This window comes from Pelophylax lessonae (assembly GCF_965119305.1).
Source record: "Pelophylax lessonae genome assembly, chromosome: 9".
Taxonomy (NCBI): domain Eukaryota; kingdom Metazoa; phylum Chordata; class Amphibia; order Anura; family Ranidae; genus Pelophylax; species Pelophylax lessonae.
The window spans coordinates 110,056,615-110,071,511 of record NC_138776.1 but is presented as its reverse complement, the minus strand read 5'-3'; the positions used below and the strand labels follow the sequence as shown (position 1 = coordinate 110,071,511).

The 14,897-nt window shown below is 37.8% G+C and overlaps 1 protein-coding gene across 3 annotated transcripts in view; it reads left to right on the top strand.

Moving 5' to 3' along the window:
* Window positions 1-14,897, top strand: part of ARID5B (AT-rich interaction domain 5B) — a 367,300-nt gene that overhangs the window by 295,041 nt on the left and 57,362 nt on the right. For all 3 annotated transcript variants that reach the window (XM_082268249.1, XM_082268251.1, XM_082268250.1), the window contains 2 exons: window positions 3,397-3,616; window positions 8,920-8,972. In XM_082268249.1, the coding sequence (XP_082124375.1) occupies window positions 3,397-3,616; window positions 8,920-8,972 (273 nt within the window). The remainder of the gene's footprint in view (window positions 1-3,396; window positions 3,617-8,919; window positions 8,973-14,897) is intronic.

Sequence of the window (14,897 nt, the reverse complement as noted above, 5' to 3'; positions counted from 1 at the left end):
ACATCTACTTTAGTTTAGGATGTGATGCCTTTTTTATGATAATAGCCATTTTAAGCTATAGGATCTGTAGAAGCTTTATGCATACCTCTCCAAAAGAACGAGTCTCCTCCTCTTTAAGAGCTGCAGTCTATTTCAGTCTTCAGCATTTGACACTTCCAGAAGTATTGGGTTTCGGTGTCTCTGCTGTATACTGTGGTTTCGTTTACAGGCACCTACCGCACTGCTATGCCCTCTTAATGATGTATAGGAAAGGCTAAAATGGATCTAAAAAAATAAAAAAAATCCTTACAAAAAATTGTTTAAGAGAAAAATATCAGCAGGGACAGGTTACAAAAAAAGTTTTCCTAGAAATCCCTGGAAATGTTTCCTCCTCTGTTGATGTTCAGATGACCAAGTACCCCTAAAGCCCAGTACACACGATAAGAAATTCGGGAAGGGAAATTTCGTCCAACGACCGATCTGCCGATTTTCGGATTGTTAGTATGGTGCTTTCAAGAGCCGACTCCGACTTTTCGGCTGACAAAATCCTGATGTGCAGGCTATAAAATTTTTGTCCTCCATCAACACACGTGCGATTTTCGTCTCATTAGTACACATTTCGACGGGGAAAAATCTTATGAGCAAGACTAGGCATGATCAGAGATGAAAGAACACATAGAAAGCAATCCAACACATGACATCACTTCTGAAGTAGAATTCTGTCGTACGGAAAAATTTGTGTTTAGTCTAGAGCACATTCAAACCAACGGACACGCACTCTGGACAAAAGACGGACGACCGGTAGGCGGAAATTCGTAGCGTGTTTACGGGGCTTAAGTCCCTTCAGTTGTAACCAGCATGGTGACGAATTACAAGAATTCCAGAAAGTTCAATTTTTCTGAGCTATCTCTACGCTTTTTTAACATCACTCAGAGAATGTTTTTTTCTAAAGATATATCATTTTTCAGAGTATAGGTCTGCTTTAGCTTGTTAAAAAGTAGATGAATAAAAATCCATTTCAGAAGATGCCTGGATCCCATAACTCTGCTTTTCACTATACCATCATTATTTCAGATAGCTTCAGTACTGATAAGCTCCTGATATTTTTTTCCTTGTGAACATAGTAAGAATATTTCACATACACCAACTTGTTTTTCTTGATTGATTCATTATTAATGTTATTTTACAACTTATACTTCAGCCCCATGGAAATGATATTCAGGAGTAATTTATTTTAATCTTTAAAAATAATCTTGTCAGGATAGAAATAAGGAAGATGCCATTGTTCCTAAAGATGCACATTTAGGGGCTGTCATTTCTGATCTTTTATTCACTCCTTATTTGCTTACAGAACTGGAGATGGCATGTGCATATTGGATGTAGGCACATGCTCTTACTTGCCCAGTGATGCCTTAATTAGTGAAACAAGGGTTAGGATGACCATACACTGTTAATTTTTTTCAACCAGTGAGGTGGATAGGGGAACCCACCCCTCCGGGACATTTTTATTTTAACATTGCCACCCAGAACGGTCAGAATACACTGATCAGCCGCTGAACATTAAAAGCTTTCCAGCATGTCCCTTCAACAGAAGTCGATCAGATGATCGACTTCTGTCCAGCGGAGGCGGCTCACACTAATCAAAATTGGATTGGCTCCCTGCTGAAACAGACAAATTTGAATCAGTTTATGGCCAGCTTAATGTTAACAGCTTTAAAGTATGCAGATTAGAGATCGAACTTCTACATGCGGTTTTTACAGGTTTTCCTTAAAGTTAACATGATGTTTGCTCATGCAGGACAAAACAGAAGGTTAGCTCCAAGATAAGATGTGTATGCTATGAGTCATTTAAGTTGTAACTCAAACTGGCCTATGGACAAATGGGTCACTTGCTCCCTCCTAATTGGTCTATCACAGTTTCATTAAGCGAGTCATACGCTCCTCTAAACTCAGATCTATTGGGTATTTTCTTTGTTTCCGGTGGCTGAACAGGGCATTGAGTTAGAGAAGGATGTAATTGGTGCGTTCTGCAGTGCATTTTAGCACACACGATTTTACTACGATTTGCGTTAATGCTATTTTTTTCAGCCAATTTGTTCAAAAACATACTACATGCTTTTCTGCAGCTTTTCCATTGAAGTGTATGGAACCAAAAAAGCAAAAAAAAAAAGAATCCTCATCTCTTTCCAAAAACGCAGTGGCTAAAAAAAAAAGCATTGGAAACCATGTTAAATGTACTGTAGTGAGTTTTTGCAAAAGGCACCAAAAAACGCATAGGCGTGAACCAAGCCTAAAGAAAATCTGTTGCTTTGCCCTACTTGGGAGGAGCACAGGTTTGCTTTAAACTTGGGTATATGTAGGAACAACTGGGCAGCTTTCTTTTGTTGTCCATACATGTAGGAGCAATAGGGCAGCTTTATTTTGAAGTTGGGTTGTTGAATTCTTCTTAAGGTCTCATGGGAATCCTTTGTCTTGCAATTACGAAGAGATATTTTAAAAGTGGAAGTGTCATAAGTTCCCCATAGACACCCACGGCCTCTTGATAGTAAACTGTCAGTATTTGGATTTAGGATGACTGCAGCTTGGTTTTCTCAGAGATCTGCTGCCATAATGTCTTGTAGTAAAGCATACCTGTCATAGGAAAAATGCATGGACCGCTATCACTGTTCTCCTTTTGAAAATAATAGTTGCCTGGCTAACATTCTTTTTGTTTGGTTTTAACTCTTGTGAAACATTGACCAGGAATAAGGGGAGGAATTAAAATTATTATTTTTTTTAAATGTGACTTTAATTTACTGCGTATTTTTTCGGAGTCTGTGACTCTGTATTGGAGCCAGACATGGCCAGACAATTAGCATTTATAGATGAAGGCCAGAAGGGTCCTCTCCATATATCACAGATTTAAGCTGCTAAAGCTTATTTATTTTTGTAGATATGGATTTTACACATTGTTGCAACATAATACAACCATGTCGATTACTATTCTTTATTGCTATTAAGCAATAGAGCACAGTCATTTCCTTGCTCCCAGCTTGCAATTGGATAGTAAACGAGCAGCAGTTTACTGATGAGCTCATTCTTCTGCTCACTCTGCTGTACCCTCTTGTCAGCTGATGTGGATGCAGTACACCTAACTGGCCCCTAATGCTATCTCCTTTGAAATCTGAGTGCTGTCATGCAGCACTCAGTTGAAAACCTTTAAAATACATTTAATGACTTTAACTAATCTATGACTATATTAAATGTTTTTTTTTTTTTTTTAATTTGCCAAGACTGTGCAACTTTAAGGTTAGGGTTACTGTAGTATGAGTCTTACCATAGAAAACATGCATATGCGAATGAAGTCATATTATTTTCCTCCAATAATTGCTAAATACAATATTAGATCGAGTCACATCATGTGTGTAATTATTTCAGGTAAAATGTGAAGTAAAGACAAACTTACCAAAAACCAAGACAGCCAATGGCAACTGCAAGAAAATCCCAATTGATGAAAAACCAAAGGCCCCTGTGGAAGATGGATGTAAGACAGAAGAATGCAAAGCAGATGAGCAAGCATTTCTTGTAGCACTGTATAAGTACATGAAAGAGAGAAAAACTCCAATTGAAAGGATACCATATTTAGGATTTAAGCAAAGTAAGTACAGCTTTTTAAATATTCAAAAATAAGCTAAACATGCAACTTAAAGTAGAATTCCAGCCTACACCTAACGTGTCTTAAAATGCCCCCTCCTCCTCCAAACACCTATGCTGACTGACCTGTGTAAAAAAAAAGCATATATACCTACCTGTTTTCAGCCCACTCCAATCTGGTCACAGGGGAAGCTGCAGGGTAGAGGAGAGAGCGCTCGACAACAGCTGTGAATTCAGGGAGTGGTGATGTCATCCATAAGTTCCTATGTCCCAGCCATTCTTGGCGCTGCTTTCTCTCCCTGCAGCTGCTGCTGGCAGACAAGGACCAAAGCTGGCTGAAAATAGGTAAGTAGATACATTTGTTTTTACACAGGTTAGTCAGCATAAGTATTTAAGACTAGCATGGTATAGGCTGGAATTCTACTTTCAATGTTTATTTGGCACGTAACTTTCACAATAAACTTAAATACTTAAATATCACCAAAGTATTATCCTGCATAAAGCTTGGCTCCGGTTTATTTGGAATTGGGCATGGGAACTTCTGTCGGGTATTACAAGTTTTTAAGCAAGCCATACATGGATCGAAATTAGGCTTGTTCACCAGGGACCAGCTGAATTTCGATCCATGTTTGGGCATAAAGTGGATCTTCTGATTGACTTTTATAAAACCAACCTGTTGGATTTTCTCTGACTGGTTGGTTGTATAGAAGTGGATCTACTGATTGTACAGAAGTAAAACTACTGATTGACTTCTATACAACCAACCTGTTGGATTTTCCCTGAAATCTGTCCAACCTGCACGTTGCCACCTAATCTATTCTGTTGTTAACAATAACAACTGACTATAGAGTCATATGTATAAATTTACTCTAAAGAACCTACTAAAAATGTAAGAACTAAATATTCATATAGTATTATTTTAGGTATGCATGTGCACAGGAACAAATAATAAACCTAAAGTCGGGATTTCTTAAATTTGACTGCAAAGGTGGAAATGCTAAGCGTGAGACTATTTGAGTCTTTGATGATTAGGTCATGGAACTTACCTGTTTCACATGTGCAGGATTTGTCTATATAGTTTACAATTTAACTTAAAAGTTTCACATAATGTTGCTTGTTGTCACACTTGTGGGATCATTCTTAGGCTCAGTCCCACTACTGAGAATTAAGTCATTCTAAAATCACAATTTATACGATGGTATAAATATAGTACTTTTAATACATGTGGCAGAAAAATATACAGTACATTTCCATTTATACTAAATGTGCTGAAATGTTATTCATATGTATAACATTGCATAATTCTACAGCAGTTCAAAAACTAAACAAGTTATTCATACGTCCCTAATCTCAAAGGAGTGTTCATTGTAATTACATTACCACATGCTTTTGGGTGAAATAGACAAAGACATAAAGCCAAATTATGCATCAATGGGCATTGATGGAAGAAGCCAATTCCTGATTCAGTTGCAGCACAGTACTTCTCTGTACAATTGCAGCTTAACCTACTCACTGATTTGGAACTGGTATGTCTTACACACCTTTATAGACAGACCAAAGAGTAATGATGTGCAAACACCACTAGCAACTAATCAAATAATAACCACCATCAGTTTAGATGAGTTAGCAAAATGACAACCAATTACAGATTAGCTGCTACTGCGATATTAAACTGGCCATACATTATACAATTTTCTTGTTCAATTTCCTTTTGAGTTACCTTCAACTATGTAGCGCAAGGGCCCACCTGACTGCATATAAATTTGAAAGTGTTTAGTTATGACTTCATAATATATGGTTTTGGTAAATCTAAATGACAATTGTACAAATTATTGTATAATGGCCAGCCTTACTCACACTTTGCAGTTGTAAATAGGACACTTCAATGCAACTGAGGTTGAGTAGTGTGGAATATTCATATTACTAGTGAAGGAAACTCTTGTAATGATATATTGAATAGCATATCTGTCTGGGAGAAGGAAAGTAAGATTCATACACTAGGGTTAATAACAAAGCAGCACTTTGTTCAGCAATACAAGTGCTTTCTCCCATTCCCTTGAGTGTACAATCTACACTGAGGATATTTTCCCTCCGTTGAAACCATGTGTTATTTTTATGAGGAATGTCACCCCTGCATGTTTTACATAACAATTTACATACCTAATTGGCACTGACTGCTGCCGAGCTCTGGCAACTATGATAAACTTGAATAACTGCAGATGATTACAATGTTTGTCTCCAAACGGGCTGCTTGAAATCGAAGAGCAATGAATGTGCTCTGAACAGCTTTGTTACATTATGCATTGATTTAGATTAAATCAAGACCTCTGCAAATCTGTTAATGGCTTTGAAAAAAACATTGGAAGATTCAGCCAGGCTTTCAAAATTGTTTTGTGTCGAAGGGTGCATTTTCTAATTTTAATTTTCCAGAACTTCTCATAAACAAAAGACTATTAAACAAACAGGTCTTAAATCCTCTGCTGTGGAGCTGCTTTTAATTTGATGAGTTTTATTGCAAGCCGAGCAAGCAAACTAAACCATATGTATGTAGGAAGTGGATTAGGATATGCGTGTTGTAACTGGATTATAGGGGCTGATACACACTCCTGTACTCTCTAGACTTGCATGGAGGTGCATGGGGCACATTTTAGCAGCTTTACCTTAGGTGCTACAGCAGCTAACCCTACTTGTACCCTACAGTTTCTATAAGACTGAATCATACTCCTGCTCTCTCCACCTTAATCAGTAATGCTGCAGGCAGATTCCAAAAGACTTTCTTGTGAGCAAGACCGATAGTGGCAGACGTGGAAGCTTTACCTAATGCTACACTTAGGTTAGTTGTGGACTTGGAAACCTTACCTGATGCTACACAGGTTAAAGCTGAACTCCAGCAAAACAGCTTAATACAAAGTTGAAAAATAGCTGGGGTGTATTTCCATCCATCCAGTCTTGAGATTTGCACTGCATTGCCACACAGCGCAGCCAAGTGAATGACAACTGTGTGAAGACGTACAATGGTATTATCTCCTCACCCCCTGTGATTGCATAGTAGCAGCAGAAGAATGAGGTCATCTTACTGCTCACACTGCTTCTAGATTCATGTTCCTGGTCAGCACATTTACATGCAGCACACCTGATTGACTCCTAATGCTCCACACCTGATTGACTCCTAATGCTCCACACCTGATTGACTCCTAATGCTCACTCTCCTTTTTTTCCCCCAGTGTGAGTACTGCTGTGCAAGGGAATGAAAGACCCTGATATACATTTAGGTTCAGGCTACACTAGTTGCATTTAATTCCTTAAATCATTTGCTAATAGTGCGCTGCATTCTTTTGTCTTTTATATGGAAGTTCTAAATGCTCCAATCCGTTTTGTCAGCTATCCATCAGTATATTGGTTTTACTACTTAAAAACCCACCTGGTCAAAGAAACTACTTCTCTCTTACCACCATGTGTTTTGCACTGCTCTGTAACCAGTAACTCTCATCAAACTAAGTTCTAAAGCCTTGCTTGGACATATGGCTGGATGACATCTCCGTTATAGACACAAAACTACTGTATCATGTATATACTGCACATTAACAGATTTCTAGTAAGCAGGTTTTAACTGATTTAAAACCACTGTGTGTAGTGCAGTGCTAATCTATTATAGAATATTTCTTTCCTTTTTTTTTTTTTTTTTTTGCAATTTATTTTAAATATATTGGACGTATATTTGATTTCGATACTGGCTGGTCTTCCAGTTTATATGCAACACCAGATAGTGAACCATTACTGTTACATAGTTAAAAAGAAAAAAAACAGTATTGAAAAACCCAACCATACAATCCCATATATATACAATCCTATACCCACAGTTGATCCAGGGGAAGGCAATCGGATATTCCCTGGATCAACTTTACCTACCTGTGTTTTACTTGACCAAGGGTAATATTTTGTGGTGAACTTGAACAGAATATCATATTTTAGATGATAAAAACTTGACACGGTGCTTTCGTCTTTACATAGAGGTAAAAAAGAGCAGGTAAGAAAATAGTGTACTAATCGCACTGTCAGAGGGGTTAGGTTTTGTTGAAAAGTCACATTTGTATGATAAAATGCCTGAGAATAGTTTAAGGGATACAAATTTCTCCTTTTGGGCATCTATTTTAAGGAATGTCAAATAACTAATCGTTATTAAAGTAGTAAAACCAGCAGAATTCCATTCTCTGTTGGTCCTAAATTTCAGTGTAAAAACTGAAAATATAAATTTTATTTATATTGCTATGAATCATAGTGCAATCTATTGTTTGTATGCAATTATTTAATTTTAAGCTAAAGGAGGCTTTCCAGAGACTACTTAGTGTTTGAAATGATTAAACAGGAAGTTTGTTGTGTCCTGGAAAATGCCACCCTTCAACCAAATGTGTCTCAAACTCTTTTAGTTGTATTTGCTTCCTGAAGCATTTATATCTAATGAATGCTTTTGTGGATGAAGTTATTAAAGGTCCCAGTGCAACACCAATTTTTCAGCTTTCCCAAAAAACTAAAGCTGAAAAAACTTTTTTTTTTTTTTTATAAGGTTTTGCAGCTAGATATAAATGAGCCTCATACACATCTGGGTGACATTGGGAGTGGATCACAGTACCCATCTACACATCTAATATAAATAGAACCCTAAGCCCCAAAGGGCCTTTGTACAGCTGAACAGTCTGCACACATGCTATATTTCTCCTGTTAAAAATAACCATGCTCTAAACATTCGGTTTATAAACGAGTGTCTAAGTATAACTAGGCTTGATCAGGGTTGAAATCAATGATTCTTTCTACACCCATACCATCAAAATACTCCTAAAATGTATGGCCCTAGAAATGACCATGTGTTTGCCAACATTTAGAATGCAGACATGTCTTTAGTTTTATGCATTATTTTAATATTTAATATAAAATTTTATTTTAAGTATTAAATCAAAATGTTATCACAGTGTAATTGGTTAATTCTGTTGACCCATAATGCTTATTCGAAGACATGCTAAACACGTCACATGAATAATATACTCTGTAATATATGCAATTTTTTGCACGTATCTAAACCCTCTATACACACACATTGTGTTAATGTTGGTTAAGAGTGTGTTCTTGATGCAAAAACTAAAAAACTAATTAGATGTGTGTGTATTATATTAAATATATGCAATCTGCCTTTAGCTTTTTTTAAAACCATTGTTTACAATGCTTAATTATCTTGTGAATGAAAAAAAAAATGTCATTTGTTTGAAGTGCGCTGGTTAATGCTTATCTAAATACTTATTGTCCTTCTAACAGTTAACCTTTGGACTATGTTTCAAGCTGCTCAAAAACTGGGAGGATATGAAACGGTAAGTTTTTAGATTGTCTCATTTTATATCCCTGTTTATGGCTTTAGGCTTGCATTTCTGCACAATAAAAAGTCTAGATATCAATGATTGTGTACCCAGTATTAATCTAGTACCGTGTTGCCCAGTTGGCAGTTTTGGCATCAGACACAGCTATTTGCCTTCTCTGAAAGCCCTTAAGTAATACATGTAATTACTTTCTAGTGGCTGAGAGACACAGCTTGTAATTCAGCATTTGACATGATAGGATGTATTTAATTATTTGATATACATATGGCACTGTCATGGTACATGCTGCTTTGGAGAGAGCTTGCAAGTATTCACATCATTCCTCCCCCGTAGAAGATTAACAGCCTTTCAGGTATAAAGTTGATAAGTTTCGATTGATGATCGTTAAGTGAAGCCGCCCATTACATTGACGAGACAGTTGTCAACTGAGGATGCAAGTGGCATGGCAAAGTGCCCTTCCTGCCCCCCCCCTTTTTTTCCCCAAGACTACTGGTAGTAGTCTTATATTAGAACGTTCTGGTTTATGGGTTTTCTGTGGAACTCTGGACAACTAGGGACCTGCACTTTCTGGAGCTGCACCCCTCAAAAAATGGAGATGAATATAGAGTTACATTTATTAAGTGCCACATATGAGGCCTTTAAAACAGATGAAATAGCCACCTTCTGTGCCAAAATAGTACATCTCTTACAATTTCAAGATCCCAAAATACAAAAGGCCTTTCTTTGATCTGATCAATTTTCTAGAGGGAATATCAAGGCAAGGTTTACTTTCAGGCTATGAAGGCCTGTGTCCATAGGCTGGCAAGGCAAAAACTTTACTTATTTTCAGTATAGTTGTTATGGGACATAATAGTTTCATATCAGAAGGATAAAGCATATCATAAGATTTTGTACACATTTTCACAATATTCAAATGCAGCTTAGAACTACTTAAGCAAAGAATGTTCAGTGAACAAAGGGGGTTTTAACTAAGGACTGTTACTTTCTGCCAAAAGCCTCTACCCACTGGCTCAAGTGATAGAACTCTGGCCTTGGGGAACATTTGAACACCTTGTACTTTCCTAAAAAAAAAAATTGAACATATACAATATACAATAGGAGATAAACTTGCACCTTTTGGCTCCCGGACCACCTCTCTCACACCCCTTTGACACCCACATTTCAGCATCATGAAAGCACTGACTGGGACTTTCACTACTGCTGCCTGCTACAATACAGACTTATGAATAAAGTGTACTTTTGACACTTTATTTATGTGAGCCCCAGTGTACAACTCCATTTTGGCAGAGACTTACCAGCACAAATGCAATGTCACCTGATGTTTTTTAAATGTGCTGAAGTTCTCTTCAATGCTCTCTCCATTCTCTTGCCTTAGCAGTGTAGTGTAGCAGCATAGCGTACTCATAATTGCACAGCAACTTTAAACACAGAAAATGTATATTAACAGTTACTTCTGCCCATAAACAGTTCTTCTACTTCAGTTGGGAACATCAACAGTGCTTACACAACCCAAATTATAGTGACCTAGACAAGTATCCTAGCTCCTTAGTTTCAGTTGAACTAACAGTTGGTAACTGTGGACACACTTGTAGGAATTATGTCTGTACAATGGCTACGTTTACAAAGGAGGTGGCATGACACAGTTTGAAGTAGCGTTATTGTTCAAGGCATTTACTGGGGTATATCTGGGTATCATTGTGCAGAAGTGTAGGGATTGACAATTGCGGAACAGGCCATTATTCCATTTCATTAGCCACTGCTATGGTGTCTGTTTCTTTTTGTTTACCTCAGCCAAACTAAAAATATTTCCATTTTGTTATATGCTGGAGTTAAGGATGAACTCTGGGCAGATATAGAAAAAAACAAAATTATTGCAGTTATGGATTTGTAAAAAATTCTCAAATATATTTAAAAATTTGGCTGCGTTTTATACCTGAATTTGACTGGGTTCCATGTTATTCCATCGAGAACTCCTCAGAGTAGAAAAGGAAGGGGCAGGCCATCAGGTGTCCTGAATGCACACGAGCCACAAAGGAACTTTCAGATAGGAGGAGAGAATAGAGATGGCATGATCAGTCTACTGTTATTGCTTCACTGTGTCCAATCCTTTGTAGGGGGTGGGGACGTGACCTAGCTGTGTTTCTGAACTATAATAAAGTCAGGTCACCAAGGCCAAGTGCTGTGTGAAAGGGTTTTGGAAATCTTAGGACTGTGTGGACAATACAAACACATTTATGTGGAAGCCAAATCCCCTCCCATAATATGTATTTTTATAGTGAATTTACATATAGTTCAGCTTTGAACCATCTGAAAGGTCTCTAGATCTCTTTGATGGGATTGTATCTCTGTTTTGGTTTTTAATGTCAGCATGCCTTCCGTAGTCCTTTTGAGGGGGTTCGCACTGTTGAATTAATAATTGCATATACGTCATGGAGATTGCAAGATGGGGTACTAGAACATAAGATTGGCATAACACCCAAATGTAGGTAGGCAGGAACAGAGTCAGAAGTTATAGCACAGAGATTTTACTCTTGGAGTGACATATCCAGCCAGAGGATGACTCAGTCCACAAAGCTCCATCTATAATTAAAATATCTCTATTTAATGGGCTGACCCTTCAACACACACAGGCAGTGGGAGCAAAACATTTCGCTGAGCATAGTTTGAAATTCTGATTCTTGGCAAAGATCGGCTTTAAGAATACATATTTCTGGAATTGTTTGAGAAGCATGAATTGTGCAATGCTGTTTTTCCCAGTTTAACCAATTTGGAATAAAAGCTTATATAAACAATATTTCAGAATAGCAAAGCACATTGGGGGTTTATTGAAACAGTCTTGAAGCGAAGCTTGATTAATTCCAGCTTTAGAAGAATTGTAAACTTGTCGTAAAAAGTACAAGTGGAAAACACATGTAACTCTTCCCCGTCAAGGAAATTAGTTGGGTATGTAATTTTTTCCCATGTTAAGAAAAAGCTTATTATTGTATAAGCAGCCAAGATTGTAAAACAAAAAAAAATGAAAACTTCACTTGGCAAAATACCTGACATCTGCTCATGTCTAATAATGTAGAATGTGTTTAAAAGCTTTAAAACATAATCAGACCGGCCATTAAGAAAGTGAGTTTTGCTTCTCTGCAGTAATTGTGGTGTAAAATAGCTTAATGGGTGAAAAGCCACCAGGAGATAAACAGGAAGTTATCAGTTATTCAGAAAATTCTCTCTTTTTTTTTTTTTATTAACTAATGCTATCTGACATGAGTGCTCTATATTTAGCTCACAAGTACATTTTGATGGTCACGGAGTGCACACTATGTTCTTTGAACCAAGAAAACATTAGATAAAGCAGAAAAGATTGAGATTTTTTTTTTCCCTGCAACTTACAGCATTGAAATAAAACACATTCTCAAGATATGACATCTGTACTAGAGAAATGAGAGATGTCAGCAGTAATTGTTTCCAGATTTTGCTTTGATTAAATGAAATGTATTTCTGTTTAATTGCTGGATACTGTAATAGTGGGTATCTTTTTTTTTTTCCCCTGTCTGTAATTTTACATCCATGTAAACTTAAAAAACATGCCGTTTTTTGGATGTCGGAGAATTTTAACAAAGAGAATATGTTTCCTTATTATGAATAAAGTTCAAAACAAGTAAAATAAGGAAAATGGTTATACATAACATAGTTTTAATACAGGCTATGACTTGCTGGATTTTCACATTTGTTTTGCTGGTTTTCTTTTAGATGTATAATTTTTGCCATGAGTCACTATAACATGAGTACATTTTCTGACTTCCTCTTGCTACTTGTTATTACCCATTTCCTTGAAGGAAGTGGAATCAAGTTAAATTGTGCCCTTTTTACCTCCCATTATCTACTCTCATTTATGTATTATGAGAGCGATGGAGAAGCTCAGTTCTTAGTGGAGGCAGTACTTGTAAGCCTGTCTAGGGATTGTTTTTTTGGGCTTATACACCTATGAACAAAGAAAGCACTTGACACATTTCTGATGGTTCCTTAGAATTCAGGTACCTGTTGCATCACATTAAAGCCCAATTAGGAGTCCAGTTTAATCCGACAACGGTGTAGTGAAGGACCCTTGCCCTCTGTGTGGAAGCTGGGGTCCCTCTGTATAGATCTAATACACCTCTGTCTGAGTTAGAGCTTGGGCTCCCAAATCAGCAGGGGTCATGAGCTTCACCGATTGAAGAGGTGTGTCTGACCTCTGAAGAGAGACCACTGCTTACTATGAAGCATCCTGGCAGGGAAAAGGCATTTTACCTCTAAAAGAAAACAAACTCTAAAATTTTGAATGTAATTAGCTTGCTTAAAATGGTTCTAAAGGTTTTTTTTTATCTTAATGCATTCTTAATGCATTAATTAATATAAAAAAACCTGTGTGCAGAAGCCCCCGAATACTTACCTGAGCTGATCTTGATCCAGCAGTGTTGCATGAGACTCATCTGTCTGGGACTCTCCCTCCTGATTGGCTTAGCGCCGTTGGCTCCCCCTGCTGTCAGTCAAAGTCAGTGTGCCAATATGGATCAGTCAAAGTCAGTGTGCCAATATGGAGAGCGTGGGGCGGGCCGAGCAGCGGCTCCGTGTTAATGACGCACAGAGCAGCAGCTCAGCTTGGGTGCCCCCATAGCAAACTGTTTGCTGTGGGGGCACTCAGCATGAGGGTGGAGCCAGGAACACTGGTGGGGGACCCAAGAAGAGAAGGATCTGGGCTGCTCTGGGCATTGCACAGAGCAGGTAAGTATAACATGTTTGTTATTTTTAAACAAGAAAAAAAAACACAAGACTTTAGTATCACTTTAAAATAAAAGTTTAGTTGAGTTTTAAAATGAATATAGGATGTAGTGTCTACGTACATTGAAGTCCTTGTTAAAAAAAAAAAAAAAAAAAACAACATTCAGATTAGCTGGGTGCATGTGTAATAAAAGCAAAGTATAATGCATTTCTAATAAATGCATATTATGAGCTATTTTTTCATGTTTGTTCTTTATTGTAGTATATGTAGAGTTTTGTAGATTAGCCACTAGAGGCAGAGTAGATAAGACATGATAATGAGCTCAGCCAGGTGATTGCCAGACCATTATTCTTGATCTTTAAGGATAGTTTACAGACAGGTATGGTGCCAGCTGATTGGAAAAAAGCCAACGTGGTACCAATATTTAAAAAGGGGCCGAGATATATCCCGGGTAACTATAGGCCGGTCAGCCTAACATCAGTAGTCTGCAAAATTTTGGAGGGGATGATAAGGGACCACATACAAGACTTTAGTAATGAAAACAGTATTATAAGTAGTAATCAGCATGGATTCATGAAAAATCGTTCATGCCAAACCAATCTATTAACCATCTACGATGAAGTGAGCTGCCACTTAGATAAAGGTAAGCCTGTGGATGTGGTGTATCTGGACTTTGCAAAGGCCTTTGACACCGTTCCCCACAAACGCTTACTGTACAAACTAAGGAAGATAGGTATGGACCATAAGGTGAGTACCTGGATAGAGAACTGGCTCCAGGGGAGAGTCCAGAGGGTGGTGATTAATGGGGAGTACTCTGATTGGGCGGGTGTGGAAAGTGGGGTCCCCCAGGGTTCTGTCCTGGGACCAATCCTGTTTAATTTATTCATAAATGATCTAGAGGAGGGGATATCTAGTACAATCTCAGTATTTGCAGATGATACTAAATTAGGCATGCCAATATCTTCTATGCAGGATGTGGAAATCTTGCAAGCAGACCTGAACAAAATAACGGGGTGGGCAACTACATGGCAGATGAGATTTAATGTAGAAAAATGTAAAGTAATGCACTTGGGGGCCAGAAACCAGAAAGCAAGCTACTCACTAGGGGGGGAACCTCTGGGTGAGTCTAGGATGGAAAGGGACCTGGGGGTACTGGTAGACAACAGGCT